Source organism: Chanos chanos, chromosome 8, assembly GCF_902362185.1.
Source record: "Chanos chanos chromosome 8, fChaCha1.1, whole genome shotgun sequence".
NCBI classification, from domain to species: Eukaryota; Metazoa; Chordata; class Actinopteri; order Gonorynchiformes; family Chanidae; genus Chanos; species Chanos chanos.
This window is the reverse complement of record NC_044502.1, coordinates 47,638,039-47,666,028: the sequence shown is the minus strand read 5'-3', so window position 1 is coordinate 47,666,028 and position 27,990 is coordinate 47,638,039. Positions and strand designations below refer to the sequence as shown.

At 43.2% G+C, this 27,990-nt stretch overlaps 1 protein-coding gene across 1 annotated transcript; it reads left to right on the top strand.

The window, feature by feature from the left end:
* Nucleotides 1-4,994: 4,994 nt before the first annotated feature.
* Nucleotides 4,995-26,880, top strand: hdac9b (histone deacetylase 9b). Its single transcript, XM_030781634.1, has 10 exons — nucleotides 4,995-5,226; nucleotides 6,538-6,688; nucleotides 7,154-7,277; nucleotides 8,695-8,816; nucleotides 17,105-17,236; nucleotides 17,380-17,495; nucleotides 19,842-19,949; nucleotides 21,977-22,160; nucleotides 22,926-23,137; nucleotides 26,513-26,880. The coding sequence occupies exons 1-10, from the start codon at nucleotides 5,056-5,058 to the stop codon at nucleotides 26,846-26,848; spliced, it is 1,656 nt and encodes a 551-aa protein (XP_030637494.1). The 5' UTR covers nucleotides 4,995-5,055; the 3' UTR covers nucleotides 26,849-26,880.
* Nucleotides 26,881-27,990: the final 1,110 nt, after the last annotated feature.

The following is a 27,990-nucleotide window of genomic DNA, read 5'->3' as shown; positions in this document are numbered from 1 at the left end:
GGTTGGGGATATTTAGTAGTGAGGACAGGACTTTTGATTTTCACTCAGAGTTAAATGACATCATCAGTGGCAAACCTGAAGCTGCTTTGGCCCAGTGGCTTTAGAAGTGTCTCCATGGATACAGTCATGAGTGTTAGTGCTTAACGTTATATACAAGGTTCTATGAATTCGTCTGATTAAGAAGAGTGAGCAGTCCTGACCAGGCTGTGATTGGCCAGCGTTTCTGGTGAAAATGAAGCACTGAGGCGGGGTGTTGTTTTTGTAGCGTGAAGACGTTATAACTATGTGAAGACAGCAAGCCTGCAGAGTCTGGAGCAGTCAAACCAGTAAAATAGCAGAGCACCATGGGGCATGTTCACTGAGTAGTTCCCTGCGGATGCCACTGAACTGGTGCAGGACTGGCTGCACTAAGCTGACCAATCAGCTACAGATTAGAGGACGGGCATGCGTTTGTCTCTCAGCGGCAGTGACACGTAGGGGGCGCTGTTTGGAGGGTGAGATAATGAGTCGCTGCAGTGGTGGACTGCTGCAGTTAGCAGGAGGAGCTGAAGCTGTATTCAGCATAGAGCAATAGGGATACATTGAGTCAGTGCTCTCATTGGCTCAAAGGCTGTGGCAACCTGCATGTCTCCCCCTGTCTGTCTTACTGTGATATTACACCGCTGCACTGACAGTCCAGCTCCGTCATATACAGCAGATAGGCACAGTCACTGAGGGCCAGTGAGATGAAGACAGAAAAGCATTTTATTTGATTTTGTTTAATGTCCTTGTAAAGAGTGTTTCTGACAGAACAATTACACTCAGTTTGAGTAGATGGGTGCTGGGAAAGTGTACTTCTGTGTGTGTGTGTGTGTGTGTGTGTGTGTGTGTCTGTGTGAACGTGTGTAAGTGTGTGAGTGTGTGTGTGTGTGTGTGTGTGTGTGTGTGTGTGTGTAAGTGTGTGCGTGTGCGCATGTGTTTGTGTATGAGTGTTCGTGTTTGTGTTTGTGCTTGTGTGTGAGTGCACGCGCGTGTGTGTGTGTTGACTCCAGTGCTACAGAGTGACTGATGGTGTAATTAATATCCACTCTCTGAGATGCAGGGCTCCTTGCTGAGAGACTCAGTATCTGTAGGGAGAGTCATAACTATGTTGCTGGTGTTGCCATGGCAGCCCATCAAGGTTCCAGATTGTGTGTGTGTGTGTGTGAGAGAGAGTTTGTGTCTCTGTGTGTGTATGTCTGTGTGAGAGAGAGAGTGTGTGTGTGTGTGTGTGTGGTCTCGCTCACAGTTTAATGAAACAGTCCCTGATTAACTCAGTTTAGTCCTGTGTAAGCCCAGTCCTGTGTCCTCTCTAGACTGTGCAGGGGCTGTAACTCTGTGACTCTCATGTGTGGAGTCACACAGGACGATGAGGATGGAGGTGTGGCCCATAACTCACACGTGCTAAAATCAGTCATTCACAGCTGGTTAGGCCTGACACCTGCGTGGAGGTGTCATGATGGGTGTGAGGGTGTCTCTTACTAACCTCAAAAACAAAATGGATCCACAAGGGGTGTGTCCTAACAAACCACACCCACTGCAGTGGTGTCCAGTCAGAGCTGAATGAAATACTAAAACTACAGCGCTATTAAAGAGGGCACAACAACAGCTCTACGTTCTATATGTTAAAGCCAGTCCTAACAGCTCAGTAATGATGTATATGTTAAAGCCAGTCCTAACAGCTCAGTAATAATGTATATGTTAAAGCCAGTCCTGACAGCTCAGTAATAATGTATATGTTAAAGCCAGTCCTAACAGCTCAGTAATAATGTATATATTAAAGCCAGTCCTAACAGCTCAGTAATAATGTATACATTAAAGCCAGTCTTAACAGCTCAGTAATAATGTATATATTAAAGCCAGTCCTGACAGCTCAGTAATAATATATATAATAAAGCCAGTCCTGACAGCTCAGTAATAATGTATATGTTAAAGCCAGTCCTAACAGTTCAGTAATAATGTATATGTTAAAGCCAGTCCTAACAGCTCAGTAATAGTGTATATGTTAAAGCCAGTCCTAACAGCTCAGTAATAATGTATATATTAAAGCCAGTCCTGACAGCTCAGTAATAATATATATATTAAAGCCAGTCCTAACAGCTCAGTAATAATGTATATATTAAAGCCAGTCCTAACAGCTCAGTAATAATGTTGTATTAAAGCCAGTCCTAACAGTTCAGTAATAATGTATATATTAAAGCCAGTCCCAACAGCTCAGTAATAATGTATATGTTAAAGCCAGCCCTAACAGCTCAGTAATAATGTATATATTAAAGCCAGTTCTAATAGCTTAGTAATAATATATATATTAAAGCCAGTCCTAACAGCTCAGTAATAATGTATATGTTAAAGCCAGTTCTAACAGCTTAGTAATAATGTATATATTAAAGCCAGTCCTAACAGCTCAGTAATAATGTATATATTAAAGCCAGTCCTAACAGCTCAGTAATAATGTATATGTTAAAGCCAGTCCTAACAGCTCAGTAATAATGTATATGTTAAAGCCAGTCCTAACAGCTCAGTAATAATGTATACATTAAAGCCAGTCCTAACAGCTCAGTAATAATGTATACATTAAAGCCAGTCCTAACAGTTCAGTAATAATGTATATATTAAAGCCAGTCCTAACAGCTCAGTAATAATGTATATGCTAAAGCCAGTCCTAACAGCTCAGTAATAATGTATATGTTAAAGCCAGTCCTAACAGCTCAGTAATAATGTATATGTTAAAGCCAGTCCTAACAGCTCAGTAATAATATATATATTAAAGCCAGTCCTAACAGCTCAGTAATAATGTATACATTAAAGCCAGTCCTGACAGCTCAGTAATAATGTATTGGTACAGTAATGTGTTGCTTAACCTAATATACCACTGTAATAATGTGCATATGCCAACATAACCATGTAAAGCTCCTGCCCACCTGCACTGTTCTGACATGTTTGCACTGTACTGACATGTTTGCACTGTACTGACATGTTTGCACTGTACTGACATGTTTGCACTGTACTGACATGTTTGCACTGTTCTGACATGTTTGCACTGTACTGACATGTTTACACTGTACTGACATGTTTGCACTGTTCTGACATGTTTGCACTGTACTGACATGTTTGCACTGTACTGACATGTTTGCACTGTTCTGACATGTTTGCACTGTACTGACATGTTTGCACTGTACTGACATGTTTGCACTGTATTGTATACTCTATACTGCACTGCTGCTGATGTTACATATAACTGCCTACTGACTGCACTGCCACTTTAAATATCACAAGTCTGATACACACAATGCCCATTCATTTATCCCTGTTTATCCCTTTTTATCCTATGTTTTTTACTTTATATACATATTTTTAAACTTCTATACTTTCTCTATATTTACATTTTATTTTATGTTTATATTTTAATTCCTTCTGTGTAGCTTGGTACTGCACACTGAATCTCATTGTACATATGCAATGATAATAAAGGTACAATGATAATAAAGGTATACAATGATAATAAAGGTACAATGATAATAAAGGTACAATGATAATAAAGGTATACAATGATAATAAAGGTACAATGGTAATAAAGGTATACAATGATAATAAAGGTATGCGTATTGTCTGCAGTAGGTGAATGACTCCCCCCGTACGTGACTTGTATGTTTGTATTTAGATCTGTGGGTGCCAAGGGGACAACTTCTGGGCTCTTTCCCTGATTGGCTGTCGTTACAGACAGGGGACACGTCAGAAAATATTAGGCAAAAGTATTCCACAATAGTGCAGAGGTGTTGCTCAGTAATAATAATAATAGTAAGAAGAAGAAGCTCTTTACTGATCCCCGTGGGGAAATTCATCCTCTGCATTTGACCCGTCCCATACACACAATAGGCGGAGTGGGCAGCCACAGTGCAGTGTCTGAGGACCCACTCCAGTTCTTTTGCTGGTGCCTTGGTCAAAGGCACTGACAGCAGTATTAACCCTAACTTACATGCCTTTGATGGTGGGACAAAACCGGAGCAGCCAGGAGAAACCCACGCAAACACAGGGTGAACCTGGAACAGCCAGGAGCTTCTTGCTGTGAAGCGACAGTGCTAAGCACTGACACACTCTCCTACAGTTTTCACACACAGCGACAGTGCTAAGCACTGACACACTCTCCTACAGTTTTCACGCACAGCGACAGTGCTAAGCACTGACACACTCTCCTACAGTTTTCACGCACAGCGACAGTGCTAAGCACTGACACACTCTCCTACAGTTTTCACGCACAGCGACAGTGCTAAGCACTGACACACTCTCCTACAGTTTTCACGCACAGCGACAGTGCTAAGCACTGACACACTCTCCTACAGTTTTCACGCACAGCGACAGTGCTAAGCACTGACACACTCATCTACAGTTTTCACGCACAGCGACAGTGCTAAGCACTGACACACTCTCCTACAGTTTTCACGCACAGCGACAGGGGGTGGCTGAGCGGGACGGCATTGGACAAAGGCCAGAAACAGGTTGTTTATTTATGGAACAGAGATAATAGAACTGTTGATGTAAACAGTCCAGTGCATCCAAATTTCCCCAGAGACATCCAGTTCTCAGCGGGTCAAAGGTGTAAGGATCTGATCCACTCACTGAGGTAATCACAGGTTGATGCGGGGTTTCCACTCTTCACAGAGGAATTATGGATGGAAACACAGGAGATATTTGTTCTCTGCTATATCTCCCTCTTTCATCCTTCTCTGTGTGTGTGTGTATGTGTGTGAGCGAGCTCTGAATGTGAAGACAAGAAGAGCCATCTCAATACACACAGAAATTACTTGATTAAAGCACATATGTAGAAGACACTGTAAAAAAGGCCCCGTATCCACAGAGATGAAACCAACTATGACATGCATCTATGTCCGTATAATGAGACCCCACCCAAACCTCTCTCAATCACTCTCTCCCCCTCTCTCTGTTTCTCTCTCTTATGTGCAAACAGCAGACATTAAGGCGGAGGTGTCCTCGGCTGTGAAGCCTGTCTCTCCGTTAGACCTGCGTACAGAGGCCCGGATGCCGAGTCTGGGTTCAGACCCCAGCGTGTGGGAGCAGCAACTGCAGGAGGAACTGCTCCTCATTCAGAAACAGCAGCAGATCCAGAAACAGCGTCTGATCAGCCAGTTCCAGGAAAGGCACCAGAACCTTATCCGACAGCATCAGGCCCAGTTACAGGAACACCAGAGGGTGAGAACATGTTACTGTCCACACAGTCTGTACGCTATTATCTCTGTATTTGAGAACTCTGAACATATATTATCTCAAGAAGCAGAGAGAACATATATTATCTCAAGAAGCAGATAATATATGTTAACGCCGGCCCTGACAGCTCAGTAATAATGTATATGTTAAAGCCAGTCCTAACAGCTCAGTAATAATGTATATGTTAAAGCCAGTCCTAACAGCTCAATAATAATGTATATATTAAAGCCAGTCTTAACAGCTCAGTAATAATGTATACGTTAAAGCCAGTCCTTACAGCTCAGTAATAATGTATATGTTAAAGCCAGTCCTATCAGCTCAGTAATAATGTATATATTAAAGCCAGTTCTAACAGCTCAGTAATAATGTATATGTTAAAGCCAGTCCTAACAGCTCAGTAATGATGTATATGTTAAAGCCAGTCCTGACAGCTCAGTAATAATGTATATATTAAAGCCAGTCCTAACAGCTCAGTAATAATGTATATATTAAAGCCAGTCCTAACAGCTCAGTAATAATGTATATATTAAAGCCAGTCCTAACAGCTCAGTAATAATGTATATGTTAAAGCCAGTCCTGACAGCTCAGTAATAATGTATATGTTAAAGCCAGTCCTAACAGCTCAGTAATAATGTATACATTAAAGCCAGTCCTAACAGCTCAGTAATAATGTATATGTTAAAGCCAGTCCTAACAGCTCAGTAATAATGTATATATTAAAGCCAGTCCTAACAGCTCAGTAATAATGTATATGTTAAAGCCAGTCCTGACAGCTCAGTAATAATGTACATGTTAAAGCCAGTCCTAACAGCTCAGTAATAATGTATATATTAAAGCCAGTCCTAACAGCTCAGTAATAATGTATACATTAAAGCCAGTCCTAACAGCTCAGTAATAATGTATATGTTAAAGCCAGTCCTAACAGCTCAGTAATAATGTATATGTTAAAGCCAGTCCTAACAGCTCAGTAATAATGTATATGTTAAAGCCAGTCCTGACAGCTCAGTAATAATGTATACATTAAAGCCAGTCCTAACAGCTCAGTAATTATGTTGTATTAAAGCCAGTCCTGACAGCTCAGTAATAATGTATTGGTACAGTAATGTGTTGCTTAACCTAATATACCGCTGTAATAATGTCTTTAACCCCTGACGTAACACTGTAACAGTGTGTTCTTTAACCCCTGACGTAACACTGTAACAGTGTGTTCTTTAACCCCTGACGTAACACTGTAACAGTGTGTTCTTTAACCCCTGACGTAACACTGTAATAATGTGACATTGTCATGTTCTTTAGCTCCAGCAGGAGGTGCAGGCCATGAAGCAGCAGCAGGAGCAGATGGAGAGAGAGAGAAGGTTGGAGGAGCAGAGTCGGGAGCAAGAACTGGAAAAGCATCACCGTGAGCAACCCGTCTTACTCCTCAAGGGCAAGGAGCGATCCCGAGAGAGTACGACCACATTTTTATACTTAACACATGTCTATGCATGTAACTGACCATGCCTGGGTTAGCTGTAATAACTTATATTGTTTTTATGGTATAACTCATGACTTGTAGTGGATGTACTTGAGTTTTTAATACTGGTGTTTGAAAGTTGTTCTAATATTGACTCAGACCTACGTTTCCACCAGGGGGCACTACTCCTTTAGCTGTCATTGTTAAAGGTGGTCTCAGAGTTTAACACTGTTATTGACATACACTCTATACCACTCACAGATGCATTAACCAAACTGATGTAGCATTACTGAAACAGCCAGGCTGTACGGCTGTAACACAGCTCTGCACAGGCACAAGCCAGTGGTGTTTGGGTGTGTGTGGCGTTGGCTTTAAGACTTAGGATAAACATAAAGATAATCTCTCTCTCTCTCTCTGCCTTATATTTGTGTGTGTGTGTGTGTGTGTGTTGTATCGTAGGTGCAGTGGTCAGCACAGAAGTCAAACAAAAACTGCAGGAGTTCCTGTTGAGTAAATCCACCAAGGACTCCTCCCCCAGTGGGGTCCCTCACACTCTCACACACCAACCCAAACTGTGGTGCACGTAAGTATCAGGTCTAATCAAAGCCATAGAGTCTAATGTAGAACACGAGGCCCAGACTGTATCAGAACCACCCTGTTAACAACTGCATACACTTTTCTTCATTTATTCATTCATTCATACATAAACGCACAATGCCAACAATATGAACTAACACAGGCCTTAGTTATAAAAACAAAACAACAAACCAAAATAAAAAGGCCTTTCAGACTTATGGAACTTGTCAGGTTATGTGATGGGTTTGCTAAGGTATATGTTAGCTGTGTTTATGGGTGTGGGTTGGTAAGGTGTTTGTTAGCTGTGTTTATGGGTGTGGTTTGGTAAGGTATGTGTTTACTGTGTTTATGGGTGTGGGTTGGTAAGGTATTTGTTAACTGTGTTTATGGGTGTGGGTTGGTAAGGTATATGTTAGCTGTGTTTATGGGTGTGGGTTGGTAAGGTATGTGTTAACTGTGTTTATGGGTGTAGGTTGGTAAGGTATGTGTTAACTGTGTTTGTGGGTGTGGGTTGGTAAGGTATGTGTTAACTGTGTTTGTGGGTGTGGGTTGGTAAGGTATGTGTTAACTGTGTTTATGGGTGTGGGTTGGTAAGGTATGTGTTAACTGTGTTTATGGGTGTGGTTTGGTAAGGTATGTGTTAGCTGTGTTTATGGGTGTGGGTTGGTAAGGTATGTGTTAACTGTGTTTATGGGTGTGGGTTGGTAAGGTATATGTTAGCTGTGTTTATGGGTGTGGGTTGGTAAGGTATATGTTAGCTGTGTTTATGGGTGTGGGTTGGTAAGGTATGTGTTAGCTGTGTTTATGGGTGTAGGTTGGTAAGGTATGTGTTAACTGTGTTTATGGGTGTGGTTTGGTAAGGTATGTGTTAACTGTGTTTATGGGTGTGGGTTGGTAAGGTATTTGTTAACTGTGTTTATGGGTGTGGGTTGGTAAGGTATGTGTTAACTGTGTTTATGGGTGTGGGTTGGTAAGGTATGTGTTAACTGTGTTTATGGGTGTGGGTTGGTAAGGTATATGTTAGCTGTGTTTATGGGTGTGGGTTGGTAAGGTATATTTCAGCTGTGTTTATGGGTGTGGTTTGGTAAGGTATGTGTTAACTGTGTTTATGGGTGTGGGTTGGTAAGGTATTTGTTAACTGTGTTTATGGGTGTGGGATGGTAAGGTATATGTTAGCTGTGTTTATGGGTGTGGGTTGGTAAGGTATGTGTTAACTGTGTTTATGGGTGTGGGTTGGTAAGGTATATGTTAGCTGTGTTTATGGGTGTGGGTTGGTAAGGTATGTGTTAACTGTGTTTATGGGTGTGGGTTGGTAAGGTATGTGTTAACTGTGTTTATGGGTGTGGGATGGTAAGGTATGTGTTAACTGTGTTTATGGGTGTAGGGCCTGGCTTGAGCTCACCATGAGATTGTTCATTCCACAGAACGTCTTACCATGTGTCTCTGGATCGGGGCTTCTTGCCACTGGCGGGCATGTCCCCCTCCCACATTCAGCCCATGCCCCCCACCCCAGAGAGCAGGGATGACTTCCCTTTGAGAAAGACAGGTAAGAGCTGAAAATCCACCACGCGCCTGCTACACCTGTGCTAAAAAAAGCCGGTGGATTCGGCTGTCAGGAGGCTGTGATGTGGGCAGAACTAGGTTAATACCTGGCTATGTAAGCATGGCCTACTGGCACTGTTCTCCTTTTACCCTGGCTCCATGTGTTTACATCTAATGACATGAACTATACTGGGTTAAACTTTATTATTAATCTCACTGTTGATGAGATGTCTCTCTGTTGGATATATATTTTTTTTTAAATAAGTAATTTTTCTCCTAAAAACAGACAAGTTAATAAAGCTGTTACACCACAAAAATAAAATTAAAAGTAGCACAACATGAAACAGAATATTGTGTTGTGTTAGTGGGGAGTGTTTTTGTGATACTGCTAATATTAGATGAATGGAGATAAGGACAGGGTTTTGAAGGTTTTCGGTTGGACAGAGCGTGTGATGCCCGGAGCTCAGTCATACTGCCCTGATAAGTCATGAGGACCTGGTGCTAAACTGGTGTTGAGACATATTGTCTCCAAAGAGGGGTGGAGAGCACTGAAGAGTCACACCTGTATCACAGTCTCACGTTTCTCTTATTGCTAATTACCATATGACCTGGACCTGCCAGGGGACAGCATCGCTCATGCCAAATCAAAACGGACGACTGTGCCGACAACTTAAATGCTTACTCTCCAGACAAACATGGTAAAACATTTTCACTTTTTTTTCCTTCTAGTTCCCATGAGGAGTGAAGTAGGGGCCCAGTTTTACATTCATGTAATAATTAAATTCTTTTCTTTTGAGTGGAGAGACATCCTTTTTCCTCTTGTTAAAACCATAAGAGCCCAGGTCACAAGAGCCCCTCGGCTGCTTTGCCCAAAAAAAGGAAGTTGAAGGTGTTTGATTTCTCTGGAGTCGTGGTAATTATTTCAAAAATCCTTGACTCTTTCACAGAAAAGCGCTTGGGTTTGTTGACTCAGAGCTGGTGGAGGGGCTTGGGGAAAAGCCTGTATGAATGGGAGTTACTGCTCCCTCTTGGTTTTGGTCAGTCACAAGAGCGAAACCCAGTTCATAACTGCGCTGTGAGGTCATGAGTATGACATTCCATTCCTTGCGTGTCCCTTTGAGTTACGATGGTAAACAGTTCTACCTGCTAAATGTCTCTGCCATATGGTCGGGCAGTCTGTGTGTATACACAATCTGCAGATCAGACAAGAGCAGCTTAATCCAGCGTCGTTCAGACTTCGTACACGAAACGTAAACTAATCTGAGGTAATTATGTAGAGCGTTTAGTTCAAATAAGCAGAGTATAGGCAGATGAAAGACAGACTGTTTATTGTCTTAGAGTTTGAACAGTGCCTCTCCTGAATATTCCCCCTGCCCTCATGTTTCAGACTCATTCCACATAAACCAGATTAGAATTTGAGACGTACGGGCCGGGGAAAGTTCTGGAATCCAAATAACCACTCAGAAAAACGCTGATTCTCCAAATGAAAAACGCCTTCAGCTGATAGTACTAACCACATCACCAAACGCTGGGCGGACACTGGGCCTCTTGGCTTTAGCTGACAGTACTAACCAGTACTAACCACATCACCAAACGCTGGGCGGACACTGGGCCTCTTGGCTTTAGCTGATAGTACTAACCAGTACTAACCACATCACCAAACGCTGGGCGGACACTGGGCCTCTTGGCTTTAGCTGACAGTACTAACCACATCACCAAACGCTGGGCGGACACTGGACCTCTTGGCTTTAGCTGATAGTACTAACCAGTACTAACCACATCACCAAACGCTGGGCGGACACTGGGCCTCTTGGCTTTAGCTGACGGTACTAACCAGTACTAACCACATCACCAAACGCTGGGCGGACACTGGACCTCTTGGCTTTAGCTGACAGTACTAACCACATCACCAAACGCTGGGCGGACACTGGACCTCTTGGCTTTAGCTGACAGTACTAACCAGTACTAACCACATCACCAAACGCTGGGCGGACACTGGGCCTCTTGGCTTTAGCTGACAGTACTAACCACATCACCAAACGCTGGGTGGACACTGGGCCTCTTGGCTTTAGCTGATAGTACTAACCAGTACTAACCACATCACCAAACGCTGGGCGGACACTGGGCCTCTTGGCTTTAGCTGGTGCTGATTTTTTTTTTTGTCGGCAAAACAAATTTGTCTGCAAACAGAAGGCAAATATGCTTCATGTTTGGACAAAAATTCCAAAGAAATAGATGAATGGGGACAGCAGGGAGAGAAACAGGTAGATTTTTCATGAAAAGGAGGTGAAGTATTAAGATTGTGAATTAGTGTTCTATGAGTATTAGTGTTTTATGTGTAGCCAAAAGCTCTCAGAGAATTTGTGCCATATTAGGTTTACTAACGTATGAGTATTACAGTTACATGTGTCTTAATATTATATGTGTTTGAGTGTTACATATGTATTAGTATTATATCAATATTAGTGCTATATGAGTATACGTGTTATATGAAAATTAGGTTTATATTGGTATTAGTGTTATATGAGTATCAGTGCTATATTAGCATTAGTGTTATATCAGTATTTGTACCATGTATGCATTAGTGTCGTTTCAGTATCAGTTTTATTAGGGCCTGAGCACAGAAGGGGGTGTACGGCCATATTGTTCTCCTAAGGATTACTGGGGGCCAAGCAGCGCAAAGCAGCGTAGACACCCATTGTGTTTTGTTTCTGCCTTTTACTATGATTATGCAACATCATCTTCTTCTTCCTCTAGCTTCAGTGTCTATGGCAGCCCCTGGTTGTGAAATTTGGCACACTGATTGGGGACAGTCCCCTGATTCCTTTCGCCTAGTTTCATGTCTGCGCCATATTGGATCTTCTGCCATATTGGATTTTTTGGAAAAGTTTAAAAGTTTTTCACAGGCCACAAATTTTGTCCAAGCTTCCTCAGAATTGGCACAGATAATCTTCAAACCAAGCCGCACAAAAGTTATTTATTGGCTTTTCGATTTGCGAAAGCGTTCACCCATTGAAGCCAATCAAAATCAGCATTGACGTTGCTAAAATAGAAGTGAGCTCATATTTCATAACAATAACGGTCGATGAGCTGTCTCGGTATGAACATTCTGGACGACTCATAGGCAAACTCAGCTCATTCCGGACGACTCATAGGCAAACTCAGCTCATTCCGGACGACTCATAGGCAAACTCAGCTCATTCCGGACGACTCATAGGCAAACTCAGCTCATTCTGGACGACTCATAGGCATTCTGGACGACTCATCGAGTTGCGGTGTTGCTCACTCATGTCGGGAGGCATTTCGCATGCTTACAAGAAGCGATCTCCCAATGGCCTTTGAAGAGAAGCAGACATCGTATTTTGTTACCTTGGTTAATTGTGATGTTGTGTTAATTTGGTGATTGTCAAGGATGACAATCTGTCCTGATCTGGAAATACTGGATGTGGCGTAGAGAAATTCCGCTTTAAGTCGTGCAGTTTGCTCCGCCAATGCATTTCACTATGCATTTAAGCCTATGCATTTATGCCTGCGTGTGTACAAAGGAAACGTTATGGTAAATCTATAAAAACCCACCTGTTCATGATACTACTGTTGGCAGATTGCTTGGTTCATGTAAAAATATCCTTTTAGCTGTCACTATGACCATGTAGCCTAATGTCATGATCCACAACACTAGTGGATCTAATTTCAACATATTTCAATACAAAACACTGCTTTCTCAAATGAAAACAATATGCATAGATGTTTAATTACCATCAAATTCAGACTGAGTGATCATTAAAGCTCATTTATTGCTAGAAACGATTAGCGTGTTATGCTAGCCAATTTTTCTTTTTTTTCTTTTTCTTTTTTTAGCACACACATGTTAAGTAAAGGCAATGTCTGAAAATGAGAGATTACCGTACATGGAAATTTTTCAGATGTATGTTTACACAGCACACAAAAGGGTCTGTGGTACATATTTACACAGCACACAAAAGGGGTTGTGGTACTATTGCAGGTTATATGAACAGGTGTTGTATGAAGATGTGTTAGTGTATGCAGTCACTGAGCATAATGACATTTACATGTCAAAAGGTTTTTCTTTTTTCGTAGATTTATTTAGAATCATGACACTGATGTCTATATTGTCTAAGGACACACATGAACATTAATTTAACAGTAATATTTGTGTTTGTTTGCCAATACCTCAGCAAGTGGGTCGGGCATATTATGTGGTTTTGTGGTCCTTTTAGCTGTTGCTATGACTGTGTAATTTGGCACACACATCAGATGTGAGTTGAATGACAAAATGTTATGGGTTGCGAATCGCCAAAGGTACGAGGGCCCACCATCGCCGCTTGTGGCTATATTATTAGTACTAGTGTTATATGAGTATTAGTGTTACATGAGTATTAGTACCATGTGTGCATTAGTATTGTTTCAGAATTAGTGTTAAATGCATACTGGTGTTATATGAGTATTAGTGCTATATTAACATTAGTGTTATATGAGTATTTAGTGTCACACGAGTATTAGTACTGAATGAGCATTAGTGTTGATTCAGTATTAGCGTTATGTGAGCACTGGTGTTGTATGAGTATTAGTGCTATATTAGCATTAGTGTTATGTGAGTACTGGTGTTATATGAGTATTAGTGCTATAATAGCATTAGTGTTATGTGAGTACTGGTGTTATGTGAGTACTGGTGTTATATGAGTATTAGTGCTATAATAGCATTAGTGTGATATTAGTGTTATGTGAGTACTGGTGTTATATGAGTATTAGTGCTATAACAGCATTAGTGTGATATTAGTGTTATGTGAGTACTGGTGTTATATGAGTATTAGTGCTATAATAGCATTAGTGTTATGTGAGTACTGGTGTTATATGAGTATTAGTGCTATAATAGCATTAGTGTTATATGAGTATTAGTGCTATATTAGCGTTAGTGTTATATTAACATTAGTGTTATGTGAGTACTGGTGTTATATGAGTATTAGTGCTATATTAGCATTAGTGTTATATTAGCATTAGTGTTACGTGAGCACTGGTGTTATATGAGTATTAGTGCTATAATAGCATTAGTGTGATATGAGTATTAGTGTTATATGAGTATTAGTGTTATATGGATGTTAGCATTACCTGGGCTAAGGTTTTTCCTATTGGGAGGATTGGAGGCCCTGTATGTCTGTCCAGTCCTCTTCAAAACACTTTTTTGTGTTGTCAGTCAGACTGCCTACGAAACTGACACGAGAAGTCAGTCAAACTGCCTATGAAACTGACACGAGAAGTCAGTCAAACTGCCTATGAAACTGACACGAGAAGGGGGACGAGGGAAGAGACAAAAGTAGCATTTGTTCCGTCAGTCCCGTGGTGTAGGAGACAGCTAATTAGCAGGTGTCACATGGAGAAGCTAGTGTACCCCAGAGAATTGGCCCGTTTGATTTTATTAAGGACAGTTCTGTAAAAACACACTGGAGATGGTTCAGCCAAAGCAGAACTAGTCCCTAATCACTGTGTTTACCGTCTGAGTGGAACACTTCTCTGAGACAATGCCATGACCTATATTGATGGTGTTTGATTGGTTTCTATCAGTCTGAACCTCAGAAGAGAACACAGTAATTTCCTCTGTCACTCAGAGAACCAGGACAGATTTTAATAGAAAGCTAAAAAGTGCCCTTATAATAATATTTAAACAACTTTTGTAAAACAGTAAAGTCCGACAGATCAACATTATGATACAGAGATCCAGTGAACGTTTGGTCTGTGAGACACTGACCAGTGTGGCTCTAAAAACAAAGCCCTTTATCCTCCTGATTATCCACATCCAGGCCTGGAATAGTCGCCAGTTCAGAATGTCACTAGGCCAAGAGGCAGGAATAGCTCAGCTTATGACCAGGGCCGACACCCTCTCCCACCCTGATCCAGTTAACCCGCCCCTGCCGCAGGTGCACAGGACAAGAGGGGATTTGATGTGGTTGCATCCCAAACGGATGCCACACGTACGGGCGGCAGGACAGGGGTCTCCCTAGTGTGTTTGTCCTGTGGGAAAAATGGAGTGTGCGTTTTAATATGAGGAAACTCTGAAACATAGGAGTAAAAAGGCACTCGTGTGTTTCATGAGTGGGATGGATCTGCCTCATTCTAAATTTGTGTGTGTGTGTGTGTGTGTGTGGTGGGTACATGAGTGATTGTTTCAATTGTAAACACACTCACACACACTCACACACACACACACACACCACACACACACACACACACACACACTCAGATACAGAGTGATGCAGTCAGAGGGGTGAAGTTAGGCTCAGAGTTGTAATGATACTGTAATATGATATAATACTGTAACTGTAACAGTAGGCAGTGCCCGGCCCCTGTGTCAGTCTGTCTGATACATTAATGTGATACATTAACATGATACATTAACATGACTGATTTATGAGTCCGTTAAATTTCCGCCTCATTCACACTCCTTATGGCGTTGGCAGAAGTTTAATGGCAGCTCGGCAGCTAACTGTTAGTGTTCCTTTATATGTATCAGTATGTTTATTTAGGACCAAACAATGAAAGTATTACAACTCCAGGGTTAAAAAGATGAGCGATTAGGAGATTCTCTCCCTTTATTGTTCAAGCTTTTGAGTGTATGTGTGTGTTTGTGTGTGTATGTGTGCGTGTTTGTGTGTCTGCGTGTGAGCATGCGTGTGTGACTGTGCATGTGTGTGTATCTGTGTTGATCTCTGATACAGAAACATGACAAAACAAGGGGGCCTATATAGCATTGTCATTGTCACTCACAGAGTCATGGCCCTGTTGTAATATGACAGCCCACAGTCCCCTTCTACTTCATAAATACATCAAATTCATAACTCCACAAGACATACGCATAACTCCACAAGACATACACATAACTCCACAGGACATATGCGTAACTCCACAGGAGATATATGTAACTCCACAGGACATACGCATAACTCCACAAGACATACGCATAACTCCACAGGACATATATGTAACTCCACAGGACATATATGTAACTCCACAGGACATATGCATAACTCCACAGGACATACACATAACTCCACAGGACATATGCGCAACTCCACAGGACATATATGTAACTCCACAGGACATACATGTAACTCCACAAGACATATGCATAACTCCACAGGACATATGCGCAACTCCACAGGACATATGCATAACTCCACAGGACATACATGTAACTCCACAGGACATATGCATAACTCCACAGGACATACGCATAACTCCACAGGACATATGCGCAACTCCACAGGACATATGCATAACTCCACAGGACATACATGTAACTCCACAGGACATATATGTAACTCCACAGGACATACAGGTAGTGACACTGTGGAATCTCAGCTGCTGGAGGTTGATACATATCATACATATTGCTAAGGGTCGCCTTGTGTGGGATCATGGGAACTCAGTCTGTGTTGGTGATGGAGACACATTTTTTAACACCACATCTCACACCATGGAAGAGCCACACAGACATACAACACTGTCTGTTAACTGCCAAATGGAACCGCTTTTTAGCTCAAAACACACTAGCACTCAGAGACCTGTGTGCTAGTGTGGATAAAGGATTGTTTTGCATTAGTGTGCGGGCAGCAGATTCACTCACGCAGCATCTGCTCTGTTTTTTGTTAGTTTAGTTGTGGCTACTGCATCATCCAGGTAGTGGAGTTTTTCACTTCAAAATCAGGCATTGCTGTATGTAATAGATTCCAGATGAAGAGGAGGCTGCCTGCAGTCATGACTGAGCACTGCCTTTCACTGCATATGGGCTTTGAAATGGTGACAGTTGTAGCGTCAAACAGTCTGACTGGTGGGTTCCTCTCTGTTTGGTCCTCTGATCTTTCACTGGGAATGTTTATCACAATGCCAAGCTACAAAGACTCTGTTTTTCCATATCAGAGAGACAGATTCTTACATAACACCCTTATAAAACAGTCTGTGTGGACTGAACTGCTGACTTTAAGCCTCACTCGTCCTGATCTGTGATCTCAAATCATATCTTATTAATACACACAATAAACTGAAATGTGTCAAATTTCCCTCAGCTGTACAGAGATTATCTGTCATCCAGTAACACCTGCGTTGCTAGACTCAGTCTGTAGATGCCAGACTTTGATGAGTGTGGATTACAGAGACACTAAAGGGTGTGAAGGGGAATGCTCTTGGAGTTCATTTCATTCCAGTGAGTTTGCTGTGTGCAGGTGGCAGAGGTGGATTCATTCCTCTGTAAAATTGTCTGTCTCTCTCCCTGGTTGGCAGCATCGGAGCCCAACCTGAAGGTTCGTTCCCGGTTGAAGCAGAAGGTGGCGGAGAGGCGAAGCAGTCCACTGCTGAAGAGGAGAGAGGGAAATGTCATGACACCCTTTAAAAAGAGAGCTCTGGAACTGTTTGGTATGAGCTCTCTGTGTGTGTGAGTGTGTGTGTGTGTGAGTGTGAGAGTGTGTGTGTGTGTGTGAGTGTGTGTGTGTGTGTGTGTGTGCATGTGTGCATGTGTGTGTGTAACTGTATTTATTGTGTGTGTCTCTTATCCTCAGAGTTCACAGTCAGTAGCAGTGTGCCTGGGTCTAGTCCCAGTTCTCCCAGTGGGGCCTGCGGTGCCCTGGGAACTGAAAACGGCCCTTCCTCTCTTCCTACAACTACACACAGAGAGGTACTAACCCAACCCCTCCCCAAAACCCATCCTTTACTCACACTGTTTCAGGAAATGTAAGGAAAAGGAAAGGAAACTAGGATACTACACTGAGAGATATCAACACTATATACAGTACACCATTAAATATACCATTACAGTGTTTCATTAAATAGACCATTACAGTGTTTCATTAAATAGACCATTACAGTGTTTCATTAAATATACCATTACAGTGTTTCATTAAATAGACCATTACAGTGTTTCATTAAATATACCTTTACAGTGTTTCATTAAATATACCATTACAGTGTTTCATTAAATAGACCATTACAGTACACCATTAAATAGACCATTACAGTGTTTCATTAAATAGACCATTACAGTGTTTCATTAAATATACCATTACAGTGTTTCATTAAATAGACCATTACAGTGTTTCATTAAATATACCATTACAGTGTTTCATTGCACTAACATTAAACTCCACCGTTACGCTAACAGAAATGTGTCAAATTGTTACTGTTCCTGATATGGTTTGGGGTCAAAGCTGGTTTTATGCAGCCTTTGGATTTGCTTTCGGACACGTGACCGTATCAGTAATGCTGTTGGAATGTCAGTGGCCTACAGACAGCGCCCGTAAATTTCTCAGGACTTGGTTCACGCTGCTCGTGTGCAGCTATGAAAACAGTGAGTCGTCTGTGCAGAACGCTGGCCTGGCCGCTCGTCACAGCCCAGCGAAAACGATTCCCCGCACCAGAACAGCGCCTCATCTCCACCCCGAAAACACCAACACCTCCAACCACAGAGCCCCCTACAGCTCCGCCTCCTTAATCCCACTCTTATGTCTCTCATTCCTGCGCTGACACCCTCTCATTACACCAACAAAGATGCTGAAAAACCACCAACGCACGTGCACATTTTGAAAAACAAAAGGAAACAGGTTTGATGCGGTTTCACTCTGAGGCCGTGATCTGCAGCACATCTGGTCAGATTCTGGTCCTGGAGGGACACGGTGTTTGCAGGCTTCTGCTCTAACTCCACACAGGCACGCCATGTTTGGCTTATCACGGCCCTGGGGACTCTTTAAACATCGGACCTGAATGCGTCTCATCAGAACCTGAACAAAGGGTGGCCCTCCGGTCCGGCCCCCGTCAGGACCTACCGCATGGCGCACGGCGTTGGATATATTTTCTGTGGCAGTTCACCTTGACACAGATCACAAACTGTCATAAATCTCACAGATGTTTGTTGAAGTTCATCAGCGGCCGAGGCTCCTCTGACTCATTTCCTGACAGTTCCGTTGTGACGGGTCTCTGTGCTTCCCGCCAACAAAGGCCCTGCTTTTGAGACGGGAGGCGCATTTGACACGGCTCCAAGAAGCCTCTGCACCACAGCTGTGTTTTTCTTCTATGGTACTGTTTACACGCCCATGGTGCTTTGCTGCAAAGACGCCAAGGCTGCTCACTACTACGGATGAGACCAGATCACTAATTAAATGGTTTACATCTGCACGTTCACCCGGCGTCAGTCATCATGTTTTTGTTGACTGTTAAAAGGAGAGAAGGGAAAGATCATTCTCAGAAGACAAAAAAAAGTATGAAGTACAAAGATCAACAGTCAGTGTAGCATGATTTATTTTTACAATTTCATTCTACAACCAACTTCTACAGAATATGTCTCTCAGGCTTAAACTAGACTAATCATCTTTCAGAACCACATGGACAAACTGACTGTCCAGTTGAGAAAGAGTCTGTAATGTTTACCAAAGGCTTTTACCTCAGGCTGTCAGTGCCTGACTGGGGGTCATTTCAGTGATAAAGTGAAGGAGATCCTTGTTACATTCAGTCTCCTTTTTCACAGAGAACGACTCCCCAGGATCAAATACAGGCCTGATATCCATGCACAGGTCAGTGAAGAGGGAAATGGGGTGGGCTGGGGTGTTTCATAGGGGCACAAGAGGTTTTGGGGAGGATAAACAGAAGAGTTTCATGGCCACATGCCGCTGGTGTGACCTGAAGGGTACAGGAAGTGTGCTCCAGTGCTCGTGTGACCTGACCCGGGGTCAGGGTCAGACCTGACCCCTCACATCAGCTCCTGAAGTTGGACGTTGGGAAGATGGAAAGAAGCACCAGTGTGGCGGCTTTTACGCTCCTCTGTAAAACTCGATTTATCCGCTGTACCAGGAACAGAAACGTCATTCGTTTTACTACATTAAAGTTTATTGCACCGCTGTTATTTTTCTTTCCAATGGTCCGGAATGGGATTTCAAAATTTTTCTCTCTCTCTCCCTCTCTCCATGTCCTTCTCCCTCCCTCTCTCACCCTTACCCTCCGTTGCTCTGTACCCTGGTGCTGGGTGTCTCAGGTGAGGTCGCTGGGGCCAGAGGGGTCCGTGTCCATACTGAGTCTCCACACGTCTCCTTCTCTGCCCAACATCACTCTGGGTCTGACTGCCGCCCCATCGCCTGTCAGCGTGAGTCAAATACGTTTACCTCTCTCACCACCAAAACTCACCAGTATGTTCGCCACAACATCCAATCATCTCACTGACACTGACAGACCTCTGCAGTTTAACTAACAAACATGTCAAAAATACTGTCAGTATTCCCACAGAAACACACTTACTGTCAGTATTCCCACAGAACCACACTTACTGTCAGTATTCCCACAGAACCACACTTACTGTCAATATTCCCACAGAACCACACTTACTCTCAGTATTCCCACAGAACCACACTTACTCTCAATATTCCCACAGAAACACACTTACTCTCAGTATTCCCACAGAACCACACTTACTGTCAGTATTCCCACAGAACCACACTTACTGTCAGTATTCCCACAGAACCACACTTACTGTCAATATTCCCACAGAACCACACTTACTGTCAATATTCCCACAGAACCACACTTACTGTCAGTATTCCCACAGAACCACACTTACTGTCAGTATTCCCACAGAACCACACTTACTGTCAATATTCCCACAGAACCACACTTACTGTCAATATTCCCACAGAACCACACTTACTGTCAATATTCCCACAGAACCACATTTACTGTCAGTATTCCCACAGAACCACACTTACTGTCAATATTCCCACAGAACCACACTTACTGTCAATATTCCCACAGAACCACACTTACTCTCAACTCTGCCAGAGAAACAAGGTTATTCCCCAGTATTCCTACGGAAACAAGCTGAACTCTCACCAGTAAATCTCTTCACTCTACCCTGTGTAGCACCCCAGGTTCTCACCTGAAAAACCTCCACTACCTACACCCTAGAGTGAAATGTCACGTTTCTACCAGCAGACACTCCTGACCGTCCCCAAGAATTCCTCTCTCTCTCTCTCTCTCTCTCTCTCTCGCTGTTCTCCCAATGCCGGAGCCTGCAGGCCAGAGTGAGGGAAGGCCCTTCATTCTGAGGGAGAGTTTCCGTGGATGGGGCTGTTTGTTTGGGCTGATGAACGAGGGGAGCTGTGGGTTGGGGCTGGAGTCCAGCAGTTCGCTGTTGACAGTCTGGCTGTCAGGGGCTGTGGGGAGGAGATGAATAGCCACAGGGAGCTGACCTCTGACCCCCAGAGGATTTTATAAGCCTTGTATAAATATTATGCTAAAGAGTCGAGTGTCAGATTCACTGCCATCCTTTTCTCCTGCCTCACTCATTACCGCCGTTTAAACCAGGCCGAGTTTCACCCTGCATCAGACCTCTCCTACATTTAGACTCCATTAACATTAGTGTTATTGCTTAATGACTTCAGTGGTGACCAGATGACACTCATTTACAGTAAACCCTCCGTGTTTGATCCTCTGAGCGTGTTTGTATGTACGTTTGTGTGGGGCAGAACCAGCAGTCGAGGAAATGTGGTGCTCCAACACTTGCTTTAGCCTCTAAGTGTAAATAACTCAATATGTCTAGAAAATTTGCTTTCACAGTGATGCCGTGTTTTGAGTTGTGTATGAATGAATATTGAAATGAATGAATTATCACTGAAGAGTACTGACTGTTTAGACTGACAGACTGACTGTTTAGACTGACAGACTGACTGTTTAGACTGACTGTTTAGACTGACAGACTGACTGTTTAGACTGACAGACTGATTGTTTAGACTGACAGACTGACTGTTTAGACTGATAGACTGACTGTTTAGACTGACTGTTTAGACTGACAGACTGACTGTTTAGACTGACTGTTTAGACTGACAGACTGACTGTTTAGACTGACAGACTGACTGTTTAAACTGACCGTTTAGACTGACAGACTGGCTGTTTAGACTGATAGACTGACTGTTTAGACTGACAGACTGACTGTTTAGACTGACAGACTGACTGTTTAGACTGATAGACTGACTGTTTAGACTGACTGTTTAGACTGACAGACTGACTGTTTAAACTGACTGTTTAGACTGATAGACCGACTGTTTAGACTGACAGACCGGCTGTTTAGACTGACAGACTGACTGTTTAGACTCACAGAGCACTGACTGTTTTCGTCAGGTGCCCCAGGGCATGCAGCATGAGTCCAGTGAAGATGGTGCCCAACCTGACGTGCCCACACAGCTCCTGGGTTCTGCTGGCCTCCCTATCCCCATGGAGACCAAAGTGAGCAACAGTCATCAGGCTCTCCTGCAGCACCTCCTTCAGAAAGAGCAACTCCGCCAACAGAACATCCTCTCTAACGGTAAGGACCTGAATTCAGCTTGGACTCAAACTGTTCATTCATCCCTCTTTCTCCCCTTTTTCTCTCTTCACCTCAAAACACAGGTGAGGATTTTTCAGTCAAATCGGTGAGAGGGGAAACACACAGAAATTCTGTGCAAGAATCTGAATGCCTCAAGGCCTCAAGGCAGAGGACATCCAAATCACACACATTTTAACAAGAACCACAATCAATTTTGGTAACACAATAGACACTCATGTCTATACATGACAAATTTAATTCCTTCCAATCAAACTGTTCAGATCAGAAAATTCTTATAGTCAAACCCAATGCTGAGTGTCAGTGACTGAGGTATACCATGGACAGTTTGGTGTTGTGTGTCTGTGGTGTTGTGTGTTTTTGATGTTGTGTGTCTGTGGTGTTGTGTGTCTTTAAATTGTAAATTGTAAGTCTCCTTGATCGCACACACACACTGTGAACAGTGAGCGGTGAATTTGTCCTCTGCATTTAACTCATCCAACACACCAGTAGTGAACACACACAACAGACGCCGGAGCAGTGGACAGCATTCCTTGTGCCTGGGGAGCATTAGGGTTAAGTGCCTTGCTCAAGGGCACACAGCCGTGGATGTTGGTCCGGGGAATCAAACCGGCAACCCTCCGGTCACAAGCCCGGTTCTCTAACCTTGTGGTGTTGTGTGTCTTTGGTTGCTGGATGTGTGTGCGTTATTGGGGGGGTCCTTTCATAGACTCTGTAATCTTCTGTCCACATCTTTTTCCCGTCCAGGCCAAGGGTCTCTCCACCCCCCCTCCCCCCTCGCTCTCAGTGAGCGTCCTTCATACAGCACCAGGCCCAAACTGCCCCGACACCGACCACTGAACCGGACCAGGTCCGCCCCCCTCCCCCAGAGCACTCTGGCCCAGCTGGTCCTCCAGCAGCAGCACCAGAACTTCCTGGAAAAGCAGAAACGCTTTCATCAGCAGGTCGTCATCCACAAGGTACGAGTCCACCCGCTGGCCACTTGACCCATACAGAGTATTTAACTGGCCATGATGGATTTGCTGGGAACTTTATCCTTGAAGCACAATAGTGTGGTCCAGATTAAAGAAAAACATAATGTTTAAAATTTTTCAAATTTTTAACTGCCACCCTTAGTAGAATTGCAATTTTGTTTGAGGCAAAATGTTGGGGAGAAAATAAAACATTGGTGAAACTCTCCAGAAAGTGCAGTGAATGATTTGAGATCAGTCTGGGACATGGAGAAGACTACTGACACATGATAAAATCAGCACCATCATTTTTCTAAAATCACTGTGAGACTGAAGAAGAGAAGGGTTTTGTGTGCAGATTTCCCATTTTAAGAAGAGAAGGGTTTTGTGTGCAGACCTCCTGTTTGGGAGGTGTGTCTGTTAGCGTAGCATAAGCCCTCAGCCATGCTAACATGCCATCACAAACCAAACTGAATAAAATGAGACAAATGGAAGTAAATTAGTCCGAGTTCAAACGGGCACAGGGCTCTGAGAATAGCTGTGTGTGTGTGTATGCGTGTGCTCCCTAGTGGAAATATTTCTGTTTCTATGCTCCGGTGGCAGTGACCTCTCCATCTGCTGTGTGTCATTATTCTGAGGGGGAGACATCCACTGTGAAAGGCACTATTGTGTGAGCTGTGTGTGTGAGCGTGTGTGTGCATGTGTGTCCATGCGTGTGTGTGCGTTTGCGTGTGCGTACGTGTGTATGTATGTATGTGTGCGTGTGTGTGTGTTTGCGTGTGCGTACGTGTGTATGTATGTGTGTGCGTGTGTGTGTGAGTGAGTGAGTGAGTGAGTGTGTGTGTGAGTATGTGTGTGAGTGAGTGTGTGTGTGTGTGTGTGTGTAGACCAACACTCACAGCAGAGAACCCTGAGAAACTCAAGGCTACACATGGGGTTTTCACACACAGAGAAATTATCTAAGTAGCATTTTCTGGTTCTGCTCCTTTGGCAAGGAGTGGAAGAGAACCTCAAACACACACACACACACACACACACGCACACACATTTGACACCCTGTCATTTCAGCACAGGCATAAACACACAGTTTCTCTGTCTGTGTAGATTAGTCTCTGACTGCAGTGATACACAGTCATACAAAGCCTGTGCGTAGGTCATAAATAGATACAGACGTTCACCAGTACTCACAGAAACACAGTTATACATACAGTAGTGCTTCAGCTTCTCTGTCACAGAAACACAGTTATACATACAGTAGCGCTTCTGTTTATCTGTCACAGAAACACAGTAATACATACAGTAGCGCTTCTGTTTCTCTGTCACAGAAACACAGTTATACATACAGTAGTGCTTCTGTTTCTCTGTCACAGAAACACAGTTATACATACAGTAGTGCTTCTGTTTCTATGTCACAGAAACACAGTTATACATACAGTAGTGCCTCTGTTTCTATGTCACAGAAACACAGTTATACATACAGTAGTGCCTCTGTTTCTATGTCACAGAAACACAGTTATACATACAGTAGTGCTTCTGTTTCTCTGTCACAGAAACACAGTTATACATACAGTAGTGCTTCTGTTTCTCTGTCACAGAAACACAGTTATACATACACAGTTATACATACAGTAGTGCCGCTGTTTCTATGTCACAGAAACACAGTTATACATACAGTAGTGCCTCTGTTTCTATGTCACAGAAACACAGTTATACATACAGTAGCGCTTCTGTTTCTCTGTCACAGAAACACAGTTATACATACCCAGTTATACATACAGTAGTGCTTCTGTTTATCTGTCACAGAAACACAGTTATACATACCCAGTTATACATACAGTAGTGCTTCTGTTTCTCTGTCACAGAAACACAGTTATACATACCCAGTTATACATACAGTAGTGCTTCTGTTTCTCTGTCACAGAAACACAGTTATACATACCCAGTTATACATACAGTAGTGCTTCTGTTTCTCTGTCACAGAAACACAGTTATACATACCCAGTTATACATACAGTAGTGCTTCTGTTTCTCTGTCACAGAAACACAGTTATACATACCCAGTTATACATACAGTAGTGCTTCTGTTTCTCTGTCACAGAAACACAGTTATACATACACAGTTATACATACAGTAGTGCTGCTGTTTATCTGTGTCTTTGTCATCAGCTCAGTTTCATGTATGACCTTTTATGTTTCACAGTCCATAAAGCTGACCTGATATTGAAGTCACACTTAAACAGCAGCTGAGACAGGGATTAGACTGAGGACACAGTAAAACATTATTTAAACATTATTTTTTACTATTTCTGTCTTCCACACACTTCAGTGTGGATATGACAGAGGAAATCCAAAGTGATAACTGAAATGCTAGAGTCTGACTGAAAGGGCCACTGTTTAACTGCCATCAGTATAATCTCAGCCTCACTGTTCGCTCTTTAGAAGCTGTGTTTTTAAAAGCTGTGTCTTTAGAGCCTACGCAGGAACAGCCTTCGAAGAAAAGGTGGGTGTTTCTACATACAGCTGAGCAGACACGCATGTGCAGAGGTGATGTTAACTTACACTCACCTATTCTCAACTGACAACTAAAATACCCATAGGCAGCCACTGTTCAGTCTGTGTACAGTTTATGTGTGTTATGGGAGAGGATTTCTCTGAACTGATACTATAAATGCCCATTAATCAGAGATGATCCCTCTCTGATTTAGGCTACAGACAGAGCGTGTCTGTATCATTATCCCAATTACAGCTCTCTTATATGCAGACGCAGGCAGGCTGCTTTACCTGCGTTACAGACACAGGCAGACACAGACAGACACAGGCTGCTTTACCTGCGTTACAGACACAGGCAGACACAGGCTGCTTTACCTGCGTTACAGACACAGGCAGACACAGGCTGCTTTACCTGCGTTACAGACACAGGCAGACACAGGCTGCTTTACCTGCGTTACAGACACAGGCAGACACAGGCTGCTTTACCTGCGTCACATAGGCCACACATTGAAGTTTCTGGAGCCTGTAGGATTTAGGTAGATGGTTTGGGTAGATGACGTGCTGGCTAAATCCTGGAGATGTTTTTGATGTAATATAAATGAATTTATTTGATGTATTATATTGCTGACAGTGTGTGGTTGTGTTTTAGCATTTCATGCCAGAGCCTAAGTAGCATACAGTGGGCTGTGTCTCTCTCCGGTAAACGGTGTGCTGATTTGAGGCACACTCTCTGAGAGACAGCCATGTCAGGCTGAAAGAGTGGCCTGGGACAGAGGGGATGTTACACAGCACATACACAGTGTGTCTCACTGTTCTCTCATCTGTTACTCACACAACGTAACAACGTTTGACAGCCGTGTGAAAGCTTTAAATGTGCCTCCTCCTCCTGTGTAGATTCTGTCCAAGTCGATCGAGCAGTTACGCCAGCCCAGCTCCAACCTGCCGGAGTCTGAGGAGGAGGAAGAGGAGGAGGAAGAGTCCCACTGCGAGGCCATGCAGCAGGATTGCTCGCCCTCTGGTGGTGTTATCCGGAATTACAGCCCCACCAACCACTACGGACGCCTCTCTCCAGCTGACTCCTCCCCACACACTCACCCAGAAGTCATCAAGGTCAAAGACGAGCCAATTGACATGGAAGAAGATGATATAGCCAATGGAAGCCGAGCACAAACACAGAGCTTGTACTTAGAGCAGGTGAAAACCAGGCAGGTCATTAAAGCTATGATCTAAGATAACAGACAGGAATCATATGTCACACAGTACACACACACACACACGCACGTACACACACACACACACACATATACACACAAATGCACACACACATGCATACACACATTCTCGGACACACACACATACACACATACACACACAGCCCTGGCCTCCTGGACTATTCTGATGTGTGAAGAGGAGCAATGTGTGTACTGTATGTTTTACATTCTGTATATAATGAGTCAGATTTTAAAGTCATAGATTTTTCATGCCTCTGAGTCCCTCTTAGCGTTAATGTTTTGTATTCATTTGAAGGAAATGACTGATGGGATTCTATTCTGATGTTTCTGTCATATTCAGCAGTGCCCAGTGTAAAGTCTGATCTGTAAATACAGGAACATAGTGTGGTCAAACACCACACTCAACACAAACCCAACACCACCAAACACCATACTCAACACAAACCCAACACCATCAAACACCATACTCAACACAAACCCAACACCACAGCCAACACGAATCCAACACCACTAAACACCATACCAACACAAACCCAACACCACCAAACACCATACTCAACACAAACCCAACACCACCAAACACCATACTCAACACAAACCCAACACCACCAAACACCACAGCCAACACAAACCCAACACCACAGCCAACACGAACCCAACACCACTAAACACCATACTCAACACAAACCCAACACCACCAAACACCACAGCCAACACAAACCCAACACCACAGCCAACACGAACCCAACACCACTAAACACCATACTCAGCACAAACCCAACACCACCAAACACCACAGCCAACACAAACCCAACACCACTAAACACCATACCAACACAAACCCAACACCACCAAACACCATACTCAACACAAACCCAACACCACAGCCAACACGAATCCAACACCACTAAACACCATACCAACACAAACCCAACACCACCAAACACCATACTCAACACAAACCCAACACCACCAAACACCACACTGAACACAAACCCAACACCACCAAACACCACAGCCAACACAAACCCAACACCACAGCCAACACGAACCCAACACCACTAAACACCATACTCAACACAAACCCAACACCACCAAACACCACAGCCAACACAAACCCAACACCACAGCCAACACGAA